General features: G+C 48.4%; 1 protein-coding gene across 1 annotated transcript in view; it reads left to right on the forward strand.

The window, feature by feature from the left end:
• The window catches only part of EXOC4 (exocyst complex component 4), a 794454-nt gene that overhangs the window by 127688 nt on the left and 647386 nt on the right, over window positions 1-19380 (forward strand). Inside the window, exons 4-6 of the mRNA XM_060246011.1 lie at window positions 254-438; window positions 1738-1847; window positions 5821-6064. Of these exons, the coding sequence (XP_060101994.1) occupies window positions 254-438; window positions 1738-1847; window positions 5821-6064 (539 nt within the window). The remainder of the gene's footprint in view (window positions 1-253; window positions 439-1737; window positions 1848-5820; window positions 6065-19380) is intronic.

The following is a 19380-nucleotide window of genomic DNA, read 5'->3' on the forward strand; positions in this document are numbered from 1 at the left end:
TTCCTATGGAAACAAATCCCAAGTATGTGCAAAAAGACGTACGTTCTTTGTTTGCTACAGCTCCTTCCATCATACTTTCTTCTTCTGTTGCTTTCTTTTTTGCTCCATCCCACCGCAAAATGCCATTTATCTTCATGGGTGCTAGTAATATTTAAATGAAACCAAGGCGAAAACTGATGCTGAGCAGAGTACACGGTAAGCGTTTCGAAACCAAGTTGTAACATGCCATGCATTCTCTCCCCCCCCCCCCCAGGTGTCAGCAGTAGATTCCCTGGAGGGGCCCCTTCTTCAAGTGGAGGGACTGAGCGATCTGAGGCTGGAACTCCACAGTAAGAAGATGAACATGCACTCGGTCCTCATAGACGAACTGCACCGCCATCTTTACATCAAGTCTACCAGCCGGGTTGGACAACGGAGCAAGGAAAAAGGGAGAATCAGGTCAGTGTAAGATGACTGAAAGGCGGTTCAAAGAAATCTTTCCTGGGATGTGTTTTGGGAAGCTCTTAGAATGGTCCGTGAAGACCAATCGAACGGTAGTCGATGCTCTTTTTTTGTTTGTGTGAAGTTGCCTGGATTCATATATGCGGAGGGAAAGATGACCTAGGGAAATGGGTAGTTTCATAATGGAAGGAGGTCAGCCTTGAAATATTTTGGTCCCAGTATCTTGCTTGTTGTATATCACAGTGGTGTTCCGTCAACCCAAATTTTTCCGGCCTCGCCAATTGAGATAGTTGGGATTGAATTCAGGGTCTCACACATCTAAGACTTGGGCTTTGCCACTGTGTTTGCTTCCCTTTTCCTGGCCCCGGTATCAATTTCATGGTTATAGACCAGACAGAATCGAGACTTTTTTTCTATCTGGAGAAGGCAGCGATGCCCCGTTTGACAACTAAAGAATGGAGGTTGGTGGCTGGAAAACAGTGCTGCTTCTGGAATCTGTTTTATGTATCCTTGGTAATAGATCACATTCTGCTTGGACTTGACCGTCACAATACAAAAGAGCCATTTCATAGAGAGCCAGTTTGGTGTAGTGGTTAAGTGTGCAGACTCTTATCTGGGAGAACCGGGTTTGATTCCTCACTCTTCCACTCGCACCTGCTGGCATGGCCTTGGGTCAGCCATAGCTCTCTTATCTGGGTGAACCTGGTTTGATTCCCCACTCCTCCACTTGCAGCTGCTGGAATGGCCTTGGGTCAGCCAGAGCTCTCTTATCTGGGAGAACCGGGTTTGATTCCCCACTCCTCCACTTGCAGCTGCTGGAATGGCCTTGGGTCAGCCAGAGCTCTCTTATCTGGGAGAACCGGGTTTGATTCCCCACTCCTCCACTTGGACCTGCTGGAATGGCCTTGGGTCAGCCATAGCTCTCTTATCTGGGAGAACTGGGTTGGATTCCCCACTCCTCCACTTGCACCTGCTGGTATGGCCTTGGGTCAGCCATAGCTCTGGCAAAGGTTGTCTTTGAAAGGGCAGCTGCTGTGAGAGTCCTCTCAGCCCCATCCACCTCACAGGGTGTCTGTTGTGGGGGAGGGAGATAAAGGAGATTGTGAGCCACTCTGAGTGGAGGGCAGAATATAAATCCAATGTCGTCGTCGTCTTCTTCTTCATAGATGATGTACCTTTTTTGTTCCAAAGGGCTGTCCTCTTCTCCTTTGCACCTCCTCTCCTTTGGCGGTGGCTGCAGGAACTTCTTAAATCTTACTGTGGCTTCAGGTTGTCTTTGATTTCTCTGCTTTGCAGTTCGCTCGTGAAGGACAGCTCTCCCGTGCCTCTTCTCGATGTGACTAACTTGTCTACTCCTCGCAAGTTCCTAGACTCCTCTCAGTTCGGCACTCCGGGGAACTCCAGTGGTGAGCATCAAAATAAGAAGAGTCTACAAAGTCCACAAATGGCTTTCTCAAGCCTGGAAGGTCTTGACTCAAAGGGAAGGGAGGTTTCCGTCTCAGGGCAGGGGTGGGGTGTAATACTAGGTGGCTTAAGGTTGAGGGATATGGGATGAGTTCCTTTTGTCAGCACATGGCTACTTGTTCTCAACTCTGGCTAGTTTAGGCTTCCCAATCTCCAGGTCCCAGCGGGGGATTCCCCAGTTTTACAGGCTTCTCCCCGCCCCCAGCAACTGGCCTGCGGGGGAAAACCCCACCCCCACAGCCACCAGGCAGCTCTAGATCTTGGGCAGGTTTAGAAACCTGCAAACAGGTCTGTTTCAAATTGCGTGTCTCTGTGCCTTTAAAGCTGAGCAGGAAGTACTTCATGGGAAGGGTCAGCAACGCAGTCCCTCCGTTAGTTTTGCTTTCGTTTCAGAGGAACTAAGAGTTTGTGTGCGTCAGTGTGTGTGTGAGAGAGAGAGAGAGAGAGAGAGCAGCGTAGCCCCTGTTCTTTTCAGATGTTGTTGTGGAGGAACCAGACCCAGTAAGTGTGTGTGTGTGCGTGTGTGTGAGAGAGAGAGGGTTGCCAGTCCCCAGGTTTGGAGGCCCCCCCACCTTAGGGTCATCAGAAAATGGCGGGGAGGGGGAATGTCTACCGGGCAATTATTCCTTATGGAGAACGATTCAAAAATGGGGAATTGATCTGTGGGTATCGAGGGCTCTGGGGGGGGGGCTATTTTTTTACATAGAGGCACCAAATTTTCAGTATAGCATCTAGTGCCTCTCCCCAAAATACCCCCCAAATGTCAAAACGATTGGACCAGGGGGTCCAATTCTATGAGCCCCAAAAGAAGGTGCCCCTATCCTATTATTTCCTGTGGAAGGAAGGCCTTTCAAAAGGTGTGCTGTCCCTTTAAATGTGATGGCCAGAACTCCCTTGGAGTTCAATTATGCTTGTCACACCCTTGCTCCTGGCTCCACCCCCAGTGTCTTCTGGCTCCACCCCCAAAGTCTCCTGGCTCTGCCCCCGAAGTCCCCAGCTATTTCTTGAATTGGGCTTGGCAACCCTAGGCTAGCTTGATCTTGTCAGATCTCAGAAGCTACCGGAGGCAAAAAAAGCACACAGCTGAAATTATTATACAAAATTTCCACAATTTATCAAAACGCATCTCCCAAGCGTATCAGAGATTTCAGCACGATTACATAAAAAAAGGACACATATCCAAAGTTTTACAAGTTCTTCAGCAGAAATATGCACTAATTGAGTAAAAATCTCTAAACACTTGACTAGAAAAAGCTGAAGGCGCTTAAAGTCGCAGCAACCTAGTTGATACTGTGTGAATTCGTCGGCACTTGCATATGGAGACCTGCTCCTTTCTTCAGTGTTCTTCCAGATATGTGAATACAGGGCCGGATTAACAATTAGGCCAAGTAGGCACTAGCCTATGGGCCCCCGTGCCTTTAGGGGCCCCAGGCCGGCTTTTCCCCATGGTTCCCCCCCACTTGCAGCCCTCATAGCCTGCACGCTGAGTTGCAACTGAGCCACTCTTTGCCCAACTTGCCTGGTTCTTTGCAAGCAAGGAGCTGCTGCTGGCATTGTCACCAAGTTTTGCCTCTCTTTGCCTCTCCCCCCCTCAGTGTTGTCAAAGGGGCTTTTGAGAAGGTGCCACAGGAGATAGTGGCGGCTACAAGCATAGCCGGCTTCAAGAGGGGATTGGATAAAAATATGGTGTAGAGGTCCCTTAGTGACTATTAGCCATTGTGTGTGTGTGTGTGTAATTTGGTCACTGTGTGAAACAGAGTGTTGGACTGGATGGGCCATTGGCCTGATCCAACATGGCTTCTCTTATGTTCTTTTGTGACACAGAGTGTTGGACTGGATGGGCCAGTGGCCTGATCCAACATGGCTTCTCTTATGTTCTTTTGTGACACAGAGTGTTGGACTGGATGGGCCATTGGCCTGATCCAGTATGGCTTCTCTTATGTTCTTTTGTGACACAGAGTGTTGGACTGGATGGGCCATTGGCCTGATCCAACATGGCTTCTCTTATGTTCTTTTGTGACACAGATTGTTGGAGTATTGTGAGTTTTTGTGAGTTTTCAGAGGATGGTAGAAAATAGGAGAGCCTGGCTTGAGTTTGTCTCTATGGGGTCGCAAAGAGTCGGACTCGACTGTGCGACTGAACAACAACAGAAATTTGTGAGTTTCCTGCCCTGTGCAGGGGGTTGGACTAGATGACCCTGGAGGGCCCTTCCGACTCTATGATTCTATGATGATCTGATGCACAACTGCTTCAGATTCTCTTACCCTAGAATGCAAATTTTCCCAAAGTTTGTGTACAAGGAATGCAGACGACCGGTCCTTTTATAGCCTCCTTTATCGAGGGGCAGGCCCAGAAGGTTCTTGGTTTTAAAACAATTTATTATAATGTAATATATTGTAATATCATATTATCATTTGTTATTAAAAGTTAATACACTTTTATAACATTTTCTCCAACCCACCCCCCTTTTGATGACCCCCGGCAGTGCCAACCCCCTTAATAAACAACTCCCTATTACTATTTTTTATTTAATTTGTTATAAGGTAATAAACTCTATCTATTAAAGAATCTTTCTTCATAAAAAAAAACCAGAGAAAAAAATACCAAAAGCTCTTATTATAGTCCATCTTCACGATAGTCCTTCTTGTTTATTCACAAAGAAACGAAAAAGTTATAATCCAATAGTCCCATTTTTTTAAAAAAACTGTAATCCATATATAGTTTCTTTAAGAATTAACCATTGTCAAAGATCAGGGCCATAAGGTTCTTGATAGCCTTTCGAGCACTCCCGCCCCTCGGTGCTTTATTACTGGTGCTCCGGGGTGCAGGTGGGAGTGTTTACCAACGGAAATTATGCTGGCGAGGGGGTTTCGAGAACTCTCGAACGAGACCGAAGGGGCCCCGTGAACCTCTGTCCTTTGGACTTTTTTTTTTTTTTAAAAAGCCGGTGGAAGCAGGGGCATAATCGGGGAAGGCATAAATTATGTAGAGTACTACATAAAATTTTTACTAGCGGCCCGTAAAAAGCGGACAGCTCGTGAAATACACTCTGATAAATAGTAGCAAAAATTTGATCACCCGCACGATTGGGGGGAAAAAAGAACAAGGCCCTGGAGGGTGTTCCTGAGGTTATGGGTTCTTGAAGGGCAGTTTCTGACATAAAGGGGCGCAACTTGGTCAGACGCGATACCCTCGCTTCCGTTTTAGGACATTGCGTCGTGCCAGTGGTTTGGCCGTCGGGATAGTGAATGGGACGGACTGCCCAATTTGGGAGAGCGTGTGGAGAAAATTGTCCGTTAATTGTAATCCATGAATGCGTATCCTGGAATAAAAAGTCGCTAGTCATTAAAGTGACACAAGGCCAATACTCTCTCTAAGCCAGGGGTGTCAAACATGCAGTTCGGGGGCCGAATCAGGCCCCTGGAGGGTTCTTATCAGGCCCCCAAGCAACTGGCTGTCATCTGCTTCCTTCTCCCTATATTATGCTCCCTTCTGGATCTATTCCAAAAGCAGATTGTAATGTGGTGTCAATGTCCGTCACTCAATGAACAGAAATGAAAAAATTCACCGGGTGTGCCTTCAGGACTCTAATTTGGTTCCCAGCTTTTTGATTTCTGTTTGTTTGGTGTGGTGGTTAAGTGCGTGGATTCTTATATTGGGAGAACCAGGTTTGATTCCCCACTCCTCCATTTGCAGCTGCTGGAATGGCCTTGGGTCAGCTATAGCTCTCTCAAGAGTTCTCCTTGAAAGGGCAGCTTCTAGGAGAGCCCTCTCCGCCCCACCTAACTCACAGGGTGTCTGTTGTGGGGGAGGAAGGTAAAGGAGATAGTGAACCGCTCTGAGACTCTTGAGTGGAGGGCAGAATATAAATCCAATGTCGTCTTCTTCTCGTTTTGCTTCTCGGTCTTCTCCAGGGAAGGATGTCAGTCTGATAGAAATCAAGGAAGACCTGGAGCTGGATCCCGAGGAGAACAGCTCTGTCTTCATGGGCATTCTCATCAAAGGCCTGGCTAAGCTGAAGAAGGTTCCCGAGACTGTGAAGGCCATCCAGGATCGTCTGGAGCAGGAGCTGAAGCAAATTGTTAAGAGATCTACCACCCAGGTGGCAGACAATGGCTACCAGAGGGGAGAGAACCTTGCCCAGGAAAACCAGCCCAGGTAAGCATGACGCTGGGAAGATAACTGGGGAAAGGGTTTTAGGCAGCGGTGGAATTCTAGCAGGAGCTCCTTTGCATATCGAGCCACACCCCCTGATGTAGCCAATCCTCCACAAGTTTACAGAGCTTTTTTTTGTAATCTCTTGGAGAATTGGCTACACCAGGGGTTGTGGCCTAATATGCAAAGGAGCTCTTGCTAGAATTCCACCCCTGGTTTTAGATAGCCCTTTTTGGTGCCCTTTTAATACTCCACTACCTTTCTGACTCAAGTTCAAGCCAAGGCTTGCGTGGCTTACATAAAAGTGGAACAGATCCCAAGATTTCAGTAATCCTTATTGTTAAAATTCGGTGGGTTGATGGTATCTGTACAAACTCCGTCAATGTTAGGAAAGAACCCACCTGACCACTGTGGTCCTCTTTGGAGGCTCTGCTTCAGGTGTCTAGTCTTCTGACATTAGGTGAGTGGCAACCAAGGAGAGGCCCTTCTCTGGAACTCTCTAACCAGGCAGATTCGTCTGTGCCCTTCTGTTGCCATTTCTATCAGCAGGTGAAGACTTCATTGCTTTGTTCTAAAAATGTAAGAAGAGCCATCAGACCAGTGGTCATCTAATCCAGCCTCCTGTCTCACACAGTGGCCAACCAGTTCCTCTGGGGGGGGGGGGCAGCAACAGGGCAGAGAGGCCAAAGCCTTCATAAGAACATCAGAAGTGCCCTGCTGGATCAGACCATCTAGTCCAGCCTTCTATCTCACACAGTGGCCAACCAGTTCCTCTGGGGGGGCGGGCAGCAACAGGGCAGAGAGGGCAAGGCCTTCATAAGAACATCGTAAGTGTCCTGCTGGATCAGACCATATAGTCCAGCTTCCTGTCTCACACAGTGGCCAACCAGTTCCTCTGCGGGGGGGGGGGGGGGGGCGGGCAGCAACAGGGCAGAGAAGCCAAGGCCTTCATAAGAACATCGGAAGTCCCCTGCTGGATCAGACCATCTAGTCCAGCCTTCTGTCTCACACAGTGGCCAACCAGTTCCTCTGGAGAGCCAGCAACAGGGCAGAGAGGCCAAGGCCTTCATAAGAACATCGGAAGTCCCCTGCTGGATCAGACCATCTAGTCCAGCCTCCTATCTCACACAGTGGCCAACCAGTTCCTCTGGGGGGGCGGACAGCAACAGGGCAGAGAGGCCAAGGCCTTCATAAGAACATCGTAAGTGCCCTGCTGGATCAGACCATCTAGTCCAGCCTCCTGTCTCACACAGTGGCCAACCACTTCCTCTGGACAGCCAACAACAGGGCACAGAGACCAAGGCCTTCCTAAGAACATCAGAAAAGCCCTGTTGGATCAGACCAATGGTCTATTGAGTCCAGCCTCCTGTCTCACACAGTGGCCACCCAGTTTCTCTGGAGGGCCAACAACAGGGCAGAGAGGCCAGTGCCTTTTTTGGCATTCCTCCAATGATGTCTCCTTCCTAACCAATATTGTTATCTTTTTTACGTGTTTTAAGTCCGTTTTGTATATATTTTAAAAGAAAAGAAATTTTAAAAAGAAATTTTAAATAATGTGTGCTTGGGAAGGGGGTTGATTTTAGTGGTTTTAAAATGTGATTTCAGCACTGCTGCTGCTGAAGACGCAGCTGTGCTGGGCAGGGCATATTTCTAGGATGGAAAACCACCGCCTTCCCAAGATTGCCCTGTATGGCGAAGTCTCCACCGGCCATCGAAATAGAGGGGCACCAAAGAAGAGGTACAAGGACTCCTTGAAGAAATCCCTTGGCGCCTGTCGCATCAACCATCACCAGTGGTCTGACCTAGCCTCAGATCGCAAAGCATGGAGACACACCATCCACCAGGCTGTCTCTTCCTTTGAGAACGCACGCATAGCTGGTCTTGAGGACAAAAGGAGATTGAGGAAGAATCGCACTGCTACAGCACCAATCCTAAATCAGACTTTTCCCTGCAGCCACTGTGGCCGGACCTGCCTGTCCCGCATTGGTCTTGTCAGCCACCAGCGAGCCTGCAGCAGACGTGGACTATTGCACCCTTCGTAAATCTTCGTTCGCGAAGCCAAGCCGAGAGAAAATGTGATTTAATTGTGTATGTTTTATAGTTGGTGGTCCGTGTAAGAGCAGGTGGTTGGGGTACAGTTTTGCAAACAGATAAGTAACATCAGGGTACAAAGGGTAGTGTTTCTTAAATCCTTTGAAAGAATGGTATCCAAGTCTCAAGGTTTTAGGGAAGCATTTTGAGAAAATTGCGGCAAAACTAACGACAGGTTAAAAAACAAGAAGTCAGAATTATTTATGCTCTTTCAACTCCTGCCTTTTAACCATTTCAGAATAAGAATGGATTGTGTCTTAATGCAGTCTCTCCATTAACTGCAATTTAGCATCTGCCACGTTCCTGGAAATGATTTGCAAATTATATTAATTGTGTGCTTAAAATGTGCAAATTGTTTGCAGCGCCGAGGCAGCCGGCTGCTGTTCCGGTAGCATCTTGACATCTGCGGTTTTCTGCCGTCCTCTTTGTGTACGGGGGGCGCCTGCAGTTGGCAGAGAAATCCATCCAGGTAGAAAGTGTGAATGAAGCAGAGCCGATGGCATGAGTTAGCGGACCGCTTGAAGCTCTTGACGCTGAAGCATGGGTTGTCTTGTTTAATTGCGAGGAACGCTTTTTCAGGTGCCGGGAATGGTACTTTTAAGGGTCAGTACTATTGTCTGTCCCTGTCGTCGTCAAAGCACAGATCGGCGCGGAGCAGCAGTTCTCAGATGTTGCCCGGTTTGGGCCTTAGAAAGCGGGAAGGAAGACATTTCAAGGCAGCCCAGACCTAACAACAGAAGCAAATGCAGGCCACTCCTGTTAGCACTGCTCATTTCCCCCTTGGGCTTAGTAATAGGCTGTGGGTCTGGGGCAGGCGCTGTTCCTGGAGGGCAGATGTTCACAGTGGGGGGAAGAAGACAGAAGACGAGGAGAAGGAGGGGGAGGAGAAGATTGGATTTATGCTCCGCCCTTCGCTAGCTAAAAGAGAGCAGGTTACAAATCTCCTCTCTCTTCCTCTCCCCATAACAGACACCCTGTGAGGTAGGTGGGGCCGAGAGAGCTCTCCCAGAACTGCTTTTGAGCAGAACAGCCTTGAGACAACCTCTGCCAGAGCTATGGCTGACCCAAGGCCATTCCAGCAGGTGCAAGTGGAGGAATGGGGAATCAAACCCGCTTCTCCCAGATAAGAGAGCTCTGGCTGACCCAAGGCCATTCCAGCAGGTGCAAGTGGAGGAGTGGGGAATCAAACCCGATTCTCCCAGATAAGAGAGCTCTGGCTGACCCAAGGCCATTCCAGCAGCTGCAAGTGGAGGAGTGGGGAATCCAACCTGGTTCTCCCAGATAAGAGAGCTCTGGCTGACCCAAGGCCATTCCAGCAGGTGCAAGTGGAGGAGTGGGGAATCAAACCTGGTTCTCCCAGATAAGAGAGCTCTGGCTGACCCAAGGCCATTCCAGCAGGTGCAAGTGGAGGAGTCGGGCATCAAACCCGGTTCTCCCAGATAAGAGAGCTCTGGCTGACCCAAGGCCATTCCAGCAGGTGCAAGTGGAGGAGTCGGGCATCAAACCCGGTTCTCCCAGATAAGAGAGCTCTGGCTGACCCAAGGCCATTCCAGCAGGTGCAAGTGGAGGAGTGGGGCATCAAACCCGGTTCTCCCAGATAAGAGCTCTGGCTGACCCAAGGCCATTCCAGCAGGTGCAAGTGAGGAGTGGGGAATGAAACCTGGTTATCCCAGATAAGATTCCGCACACTTAACCATTACACCAAACTGGCTCTCTAGAAGAAGATATTGGATTTATATCCTGCCCTATGCTCTGAATCTCAGAGGAGTCACAATCTCCATTATCTTCTTCCCCCACAACAGACACCCTGTGAGGTGAGTGAGGCGGAGAGAGCTCTCACAGCAGCTGCTCTTTCAAGGACAGCTCTGCGAGAGCAATGGCTGACCCAAGGCCATTCCAGCAGCTGCAAGTGGAGGAGTGGGGAATCAAACCCGGGTCTCCCAGTGAAGAGTCTGCACACTTAACCACTACATCTCAACCACTACTTCTAGGAAAAGCAGTTGCAGTTCCTTGACTTGCTCACCTACGGTGACTTCACATACCTTTGTTAGTCGACCTGCGGAAGCATCTTGCAGGTTGGCTTCGGTTGCAGAGATGGGCACACCACAGTGGAGTTCTGCTTCCTATGGAAAGAGTTGTATGAACAAGATTAAGCAAGGAGAGTTTGGGGGTGGGGGCAAAGCTCCCGGTAGCCAAGAGCAAACTAATTAGACTTGGAATCCGAAGTCAGTCGAGTCAAGCTTACGCCAAGGGTTTTACGTTTCCCTAGTGGAAGCTAAATTCGATAAGTTAACGTTACAAAATTTGGTAATGTAAAACTCGAGCAGGGTGAACTTGACGTGCCGCTTCAATATTTAATGAGGCATTTGGACCTTCTTGGCTCGTGACCTCGAGGATCTGGCGGGGTCCGGGGGGGGGGGGCAAGCCGTTTAGTTCGTCTGGCAGCCAGCGTCTGATGTGGCGTTTCTGGCTCTGTCACAGCCAGTGAGCACATTGTCTGGCTTTCCGCTACCATACTTAAAATCGTAAAAAATTATTATTGCCAGCCAATAAAACGACAAATAAAAAGCGACAGACCCAAAGGGGTCTTATCATCGTTCAGAGCTCAAATTGAAGCAGCTTGTTAGTAGCGGCTTAGCTGCCTCCTCTTGGAAGGGCACGCGGTCCTCTTTCAACGTGGTCAGCAGAGGGAGTTTTCAGCCAGATCCCCCCTCCCTTCAGCTGGGAGTAGCCAAAAAAACCCGATTGCTCTTGTTTGTAAGCTCTTGGCAGATTGGCTACATTGGGGTGTGTGGCCTAATATGCAAAGGAGGTCTTGCTAGAATTCCACCACTGGCTCCCCCCCGGAATCAGATTAACAGAGTAATATCCTGTATGAAGACCGGCAAGAAAAACAGCAATTGCGGATATACCTGCAGCGGTGCATGAGTTTCCTCCACTGTTGGTGGAGTACAGAAATCTAATCTTAGAAGAAGAAGACGACTGCAGATTTATACCTCGCCCTCTTCTCTGAATCAGAGACTCAGAGTGATATAGGAGACTACTCGGGTCTACTCAGATTAGCAATGTCAAGGAAGAAAGAAAAAGAAAGAGAAAGAAAGAGAGAGAGAGGAAGGGAGGAAGGAAGAGAGGGAGGGTTGGAAACAGATATAGAAAAAAAGAAAAATAAAGAAAAAGGAAATAGGAAGAAAGGAAAAGGGAGGGAAAGAGTGAAAGAAAGGAGGGACAAAAGGACGAAAGAGAAAAGAAAGGAAAAGCAACTCACCTTTAAAACTGCTCACTCTTGGTGGAAAATCCGGCCACGGAGACCTCAATGCCAGTCCATGGGGCCTCCAGTCCCCTGGCTGCTCCCCCACCTTCCCCCACATCGCGGCCTCTCCCCCAGGTTGTGCGCCTCCTTCTCCCTCCCTTCCTCACCGCAAGCAGGTCAGTTTCATCTGGCATAAAGCCCCCCGCCCTGCCTGACAACCCGATCGCTCAGAAATCGGCACGGAGCTCATTCCACGCCCGGCCAAGCTGGCGGCAGCTCAAACAGACCGCGGACGAAAAGGGCGCATGGCTCCTCTCTCCTTCCTCCCCGGCACTTCCTGGATGGGAAGGAAATGCCAGGGAGGGAGGAGCCATGCACTCTTTTCAGCCGCAGTCTGTTTGAGCTGCCACCGGCTTGGCCTGGGGTGGAATGAGCTCCGTGCCGATATCTGAGCGATTGGGGGTGGGGAGCGATTGGAACACTTTCTCTATGAAGAAAGGTTAAAACGCTTGGGGCTCTTTAGCTTGGAGAAATGTCGACTGCAGGGTGACATGATAGAAGTTTACAAGATTATGCATGGGATGGAGAAAGTAGAGAAAGAAGTACTTTTCTCCCTTTCTCACAATACAAGAACTCGTGGGCATTTAAAGAAATTGCTGAGCAGTCAGGTTAAAATGGATAAAAGGAAGTCCTTCACCCAAAGGGTGATTAACTTGTGGAATTCACTGCCACAGGAGGTGGTGGTGGCTACAAGCATAGCCAGCTTTAAGAGGGGATTGGATAAAAATATGGAGCAGAGGTCCATCAGTGACTATTAGCCACAGTGTATATATATGTGTGTGTGTGTGTGTGTGTTTGTGTGTGTGTGTATATATTGGCCACCGTGTGACACAGAGTGTTGGACTGGATGGGCCATTGGCCTGATCCAACATGGCTTCTCTTATGTTCTTATGACCTGAGTTCTATCCCAGCGAGAGCTGGATTCAGGTAGCCAGCCCAAGGTAGACTCAGCCTTCCATCCTTCCAAGGTCGATAAAATGAGTACCCAGCTTGCTGGGGAGAAAATGTAAAAGACTGGGGAAGGCAATGGCAAACCACCCCATAAAAAGTCTGCTATGAAAACGTTGTGAAAATGTTACCCCAGAGTCAGAAACGACTGGTGCTTGCACAAGGACCTTTCCGTTTCCGTTTCCGTTTCCTTTCCTTCTCTGTGAATCAGACACTCAGAGCGGCTTACAATCTCCTTTATTTTCTTCCCCCACAACAGACACCCTGTGAGGTGGGTGAAGCTGAGACTCTCACAGCAGCTGCCCTTTCAAGGACAGTTGCTGTGAGAGCCTCAGCTCTGGCTGACCCAAGGCCATTCCAGCAGGTGCAAGTGGAAGAGTGGGGAATCAAACCCGGTTCTCCCAGATAAGAGTCCGCACACTTAACCAGCAATTTTCTCCAGGCCAGTTTGGCCAGGGATCCAAAAGGGGTTTTTTTTAAAGTTATTGCCATCTTCTGGGGCTGGAGCAGGGGTCACTGAGGGTGTGTGGGGTATTTGTGAATCTCCTGCATTGTGCAGGGGGTTGGACTAAATGACCCTGGAGATCCTTTCCAACTCTGTGATTCTCTGAAAGAGGAGGTTCATAATAGGACTGACTTCTGCCACTCCAGCACGAAACTGTAGTAGGTGAACAGGAAACCCAATTTCTTCAGCTTGGTTCAGCCTCTCAGAACCTGGGGTGGGACGTAAGGAGCATTGAGGGAACGATGGATATATAAATATAGTGAGGGGGGACATAAAGCTTTTATGCTGAGTGGGACTGTTGGGTCTGTCAAGGACAGTATCGTTTGCTGTGCTGTCCACGGTCTCAGGCCTTCTCTTAGGAAAAAAGGTTGAGTAAGCATTTGATCCTGGGTTTGAAGGGGAGTGACTTTGGCTCAGTTGCTCGGGCATCTACTTGGCAAGTAGAAGGCCCCGGGTTCAATCTCTGGTATCTCCAGATTAAAGGGCAAGGTAGCAGGTATGACCATAAGGAAGGCTGAGCGCAGAAGAATAGATGCTTTTAATAATAATAATAATAATTTTTAATTTATATCCCGCCCTCCCCACCGAAGCAGGCTCAGGGCGGCTTACATAGCATAAAATACAACATTACAATAATAAAATAATAACGTTATGTTCCTTAATTAAATATACAATTACATTAAAAACAGCAATTAAACGTAACAATTTAAAGCCACAATTTAATTTGGTGCTACGATCTTGATATAACGCAGTTTTCCATGACGATGGTACAATAATTCCACATTAAAAAGCCAGCTGGAAGAGGATGGTCTTGCAGGCCCAGCGGAACTGGTTGAGGTGTGGTGCTTTTGAGATGTGGTGCTGGAGAAGGATCTTGAGAGTCCTTTTGGCTGCAAGAAGATCCAATCAGTCAGTCCTAAGGGAAATCGACCCTGACTGTTCCCTGGAAGGTCAGATGCTGAAGCTGAAGCTCCAATACTTTGACCACCAATGAGAAGGGAGCACTCCCTGGAGAAGACTCTTGAGAGCCCCTTGGACTGCAAGAATATCCAATCATTCAGTCCTAAGGGAAATCCAGACTGTTCACTGACAAGTCAGATGCTGAAGCTGAAGCTCCAATACTTTGGCCACCCAGTGAGAAGGGAGCACTCCCTGGAGAAGATCCTGATGCTGGGAAAGACAGAAGGCAAAAGAAGAAGGGGACGGCAAAAGAGGAGATGGCTGGACAGCGTTACTGATGTAACAAACACAAATTTGAGCAGACTTCGGAGGATGGTGGAAGACAGGAAGGCCTGGCGTGACTTTGTCCGTGGGGTCGCAAAGAGTCGGATTCGACTGTGCGACTGAACAACAACAACAGTAGGTATGTTAACGATCTCTGTCAGAGACCCTGGAGAGCTGCTGCCAGTCTGAGTAGACAATACTGATTTTAGTGGACCAGTTCAATATAAGACACAGCTTCACATCTAAACGCTTCAAATATCCTGCTCAAAACAGTAATGCGTACTGGTTCTCGTTCCTAATGCAGAGAAAGGTCCCTTCCCTGTTTTTGGTTTAATGATGTCCCGTTGGTTCCCTGCCCACTTCTCTAATGCTATGGCAGGGTCTCTAAAATTTGGTTCCCACCACCTCTGTACCATTTATTTCACTTTTTCGGGAAGCCATTTCAGCACTGATTTTCATAGTTCTCGTTAGTGGGTCTTAAAGCCATTTTATGAGACCGGCTTCCCTTTTTATTTGCACGCGGTGTGAGTTTGACAGTAGTTTATAAGGTTGACTGCTAAAAATCAATTGTGCAGCTTGGCGCCTCTAACAGTTAAGACCGATCCAAAGTTTCTTTCAAAGGACTGCAAGATTCTGCTCCAAACCATTTCGAGGCAATCTGGCACAATGCAAGAGGATGCTTGCCATCTCAAAACTGGTTACATAGAAAGAAAAAGTGCAGTAACCAAAATAGGCTAATGCGGCCTTGGGGTGTATCAACAGAAGTGCAACATCTGGATCTCAAGGTGTCCTAGTCCCACTGCACGCTTTGTTGACCAGGCAGCACCTGGAGTTCTGTGTGCAGTTGTGGAGGCCTCCCTTCAAAAAGGATGTAGACCGAATGGAGCCAGTGCAGAGGGGAGCGATGAAGATGATCAGGGGCCTGGAGACCAAGCCCTACAAGGAGGGGCTGAGGGACTCGGGGAATGTTCAGTCTGGAGAATATAAGAACATAAGAGAAGCCATGTTGGATCAGGCCAATGGCCCATTGTGTCACACAACGGTCACTCTGTGTCACACAATGGTCCAAAAACCCAGGTGCCATCAGGAGGTCCACCAGTGGGGCCAGGACACTAGAAGCCCTCTCACTGTGTCCCTCCTCCCAGGCACCAAGAATACAGAGCATCACTTGCCCCAGATAGAGAGTTCCATCAGTGCCCTGTGGCTAATAGCCACTGATGGACCTCTGCTCCAGATGATTATCCAATCCCCTCTTGAAGCTGTCCATGCATGTAGCTGCCACCACCTCCTGTGGCAGTGAATTCCATGTGTCCCTCACCCTTTGGGTGAAGAAGGACTTCCTTCTATCGGTTCTAACCCGACTGCTCAGCAATTTCAGTGAGTGGTCACGAGTTCTCATATTGTGAGAAAGGGAGAAAAGGACTTCTTTCTCTGCCTTCTCTATCCCATGCATAATCTTGTAAACCTCTATCAGGTCACCCTTCAGTCGACGTTTCTCCAAGCTAAAAAGCCCCATCAGAGAAAGAAGAGGAGGTTGAAGGTGGGGGGGGGGCAGGATTACCCTCTTGAAGTATTTGGAAAGCTCTTCCTTGGAGAAGGGCGAGGAGCTGTTCCTCTTGGCAGCAGAGAACAGGGCTTGGAAAAATGGATTTAAATTCTGGGCAGAAAGGTAGCAGCTGGATAGTAGGACAAAATTTTTACGGTAAGAGTAGTTCAACAGTGGCATTGGCTGCCTAGCGGGTTGGGTTGGACTAGATGGCATTTATGGCCCCTTCCAACTCTGCGATTCAATGATAATAGGTTTCCCAGTGCTCCCTTTCATTGACAGCAGCAAGATGTGAGCAATGCAACATTTGCCAGCAAATCTATTGTTTAGAAAAGAGCACTCCGCCTGTGACACAGGGGGGAAAGCAGTGAACAGCCGTAATTACTCAGGTCTCCTCCGTGTCTCCCTTCCACCTCAGCGCATCACCTATCGATTACCGTTTGTGCATCTCATGTATTTCCAGAGTCTTCTCTGTAGAGTATGCACCTTGCATCTTCACCCGTATGACATTCGGATGGAAAACGCGTCGTCAAACGCCCTTAGGAAAAGCTTGCGCAGGAATCGTTTCTGGTGCTTTCCCCGCTGTAGGTCGTACCTGCAGTGGCACCCGCCTTAAAATTTGTTTTTCAGGGATGCGGTCTTCTGGGCATGGAGCAGGGGTGTTGGGGGGAGATATGTGTGAATTTCCTGCATTGTGCAGGGGGCGTTGGACTAGATGACCCTGGAGGTCACTTCCGACTATAATTGCTTGGTTCTATGCAGGGCTTTTTTTTGTGACAGGAATTCCTTTGCATATAAGGTCACACTCCCCTGATGTAGCTAATCGTCCTGGAGTTTACAGTAAGAACATAATGAACATATGAAGGTGCCTTCTTCTGAATCAGACCCTTGGTCCATCAAAGTCAGTATTGTTTACTCAGACTGGCAGTGGCTCTCCAGGGTCTCAAGCTGAGGTTTTTCACACTTATTTGCCTGGACCCTTTTTAAGTTGGAGATGCTGGCGATGGAACCTGGGACCTTCTGCTTACCAAGCAGATGCTCTACGACTGAGCCACTGTCCCTCCCAACATAAGAACATAAGGGGAAGCCATGTTAGATCAGGCCAAGGGCCCATCCAGTCCAACCCTCTGTGTCACATAAGAACAGAAGAGAAGCCATGTTAGATCAGGCCAGTGGCCCATCCAGTGCAACCCTCTGTGTCACATAAGAACATAAGAGAAGCCATGTTAGATCAGGCTAATGCCCATGCAGTCCAACATTCTGTGTCACATAAGAACATAAGAGAAGCCATGTTAGATCAGGCTAATGCCCATGCAGTCCAACATTCTGTGTCACATAAGAACATAAGAGAAGCCATGTTAGATCAGGCTAATGCCCATGCAGTCCAACACTCTGTGTCACATAAGAACAGAAGAGAAACCATGTTGGATCAGGCCAATGGCCCCTCCAGTCCAACCCTCTGTGTCACAGAAGAACATAAGAGAAGCCATGTTGGATCAGGCCAGTGGCCCATCCAGTCCAACACTCTGTGTCACAGAGTGGCCAATATATGTGTTAGGCCCTGTACTAAGAGTCCTGTAGGCTCTTGGAGGATTGACTGCATCAGGGGTGTGTGGCCTAGTATTCTAAGGAGTTCCTGCTACCAAAAAAAAGCCCTAGTTCTATGATTCTTTATATCTGCTAAGGGAAGACAACATCCAAATGTGGAGATTATGGAATATTATTACAATGCTGGGACAAACCCTGCTTTGTAAATCAATCCCTTAGGCCACCTTCAGTTCTTTTTATACTTCTGATCTTCCTTATATAGAAATGAATTCTTCAGAAGAGCAAGGTTCAAGTCCAGACCAACAGAGATTTCCAGTGTGTATTTATTTATTTATCTGTTTTGTTTATCTACTTTAAATTTATATCCCTCCCTCTCCGCAAGCGGACTCAGGGCAGATGGCAATCAATTATATAATACAATTGAAAACCAATAAAATACATTTAAAAACATTTTTGTGGTGCTATACAACTTTGATTTGGTGGGATCGTTCTTTTTTTCAATAGTTACCCCGTGATATTTGTAGCTCCTCAGCGGTGAGAGGTGGTGGTTCTCTTCCAGATTCAGGTGTTGAAGGCCTGTCAAAACAAATCAGTTTCACAGGCCCTGCGGAATCCTGAAAGATCCCGCAGGGCCCTTATGACCTCTGGGAGGGCATTCCACATTTCTGGTGCCGCCACCAGATTGGAGATTTATACCCCGCCCTTTTCTCTGAATCAGAGACTCAGAGCGGCTTACAATCTCCTTTACCTTCCTCCCCCCACAACAGACACCCTGTGAGGTGGAGAGTGCTCTCCCAGCAGCTGCCCTTTCAAGGACAACCTCTGCCAAAGTTATGGCTAGCCCAAGACCATTCCAGCAGGTGCAAGTGGAGGAGCAGGGAATCATAAGAACATAAGAGAAGCCATGTTAGATCAGGCCAATGGCCCATCCAGTCCTACATTCTGTGTCACACAGCGGCCAAATATATATATATATACACACACACACACTGTGGCTAATAGCCACTGATGGACCTCTGCTCCATATTTTTATCTAACCCCCTCTTGAAGGTGGCCATGCTTGTGGCCGCCACCACCTCCTGTGGCAGTGAATTCCACATGTTAATCACCCTTTGGGTGAAGAAGTACTTCCTTTTATCCGTTTTAACCTGTCTGCTCAGCAATTTCATCGAATGCCCACGAGTTCTTGTATTGTGAGTGGGTGGGGCTGGAGAGGGCTCTCCCAGCAGCTGCCCTTTCAAGGACAACCTCTGCCAAAGCTATGGCTGACCCAAGGAGTGGGGAATCAAACCCGGTTCTCCCAGATAAGAGTCTGCACACTTAACCACTACACCAAACTGGCTCTCATATTGCAGGAGTTGTCCTTGAAAGGGCAGCTGCTGGGAGAGCCCTCTCTGCCCCACTCACCTCACAGGGTGTCTGTTGTGGGGGGGGGGAGAAGATGCAGGAGATTGTAAGCCGCTCTGAGTCTCTGATTCAGAGAAAAGGGCGGGGTATAAATCTCCAATTCTTCTTCATCATCTACACTGATCTGTTCAAGTCCATGCTCAAGGCGTAACCTTCAAGCTTGACCAAACTCCTGCCAACGGCTGCTAATTTTTGTTGTTGCCATTACCTTGTCCAGTTGATTTATTTGCCCTTACGGAGTCTACAAGTGAGATGAGTTAGGCTGATCCAGGGAGCAAGTTGACAATTGCCAAGTGCCTGAATCACCATTGATGACCTCGGTCGAGTATCTGCAGTCGTATTGCATCAAGCTCTCCCCGCTCACTGTCCAAACACGAGGAGCAGCCTCGGGGCGCGTGTCACTTTCTGTTGACATACTTACTGTGTTTCTGCGGTGGTGCCGTGAACTTGGACTGTCAAACAGCCCGAGTGGACCTTCCATCAGTGCAGATGGGATGCGCCGTGGAGGTCGCTTGTCCTTAAAAGAAACAGAACAAATGTCACGAGAAGGAAACGTTCCTGTTTATTGGAATCTCTGTACCCCTTCACTGAAACGCATCCGGTTTTTAGTCATCTTGTCTCAGAAAAAGATTTAGGAAAAGTCAGCAAAGACGAGCACTTTCAGGGCACATCAGCATGTGGAGAATGTGGTGCAGGGACATGTTTAGATGGAAGTAGAAGCCTGATGCTCGGTGAAGATA

This window comes from Heteronotia binoei, chromosome 8 (genome assembly GCF_032191835.1).
Source record: "Heteronotia binoei isolate CCM8104 ecotype False Entrance Well chromosome 8, APGP_CSIRO_Hbin_v1, whole genome shotgun sequence".
NCBI classification, from domain to species: Eukaryota; Metazoa; Chordata; class Lepidosauria; order Squamata; family Gekkonidae; genus Heteronotia; species Heteronotia binoei.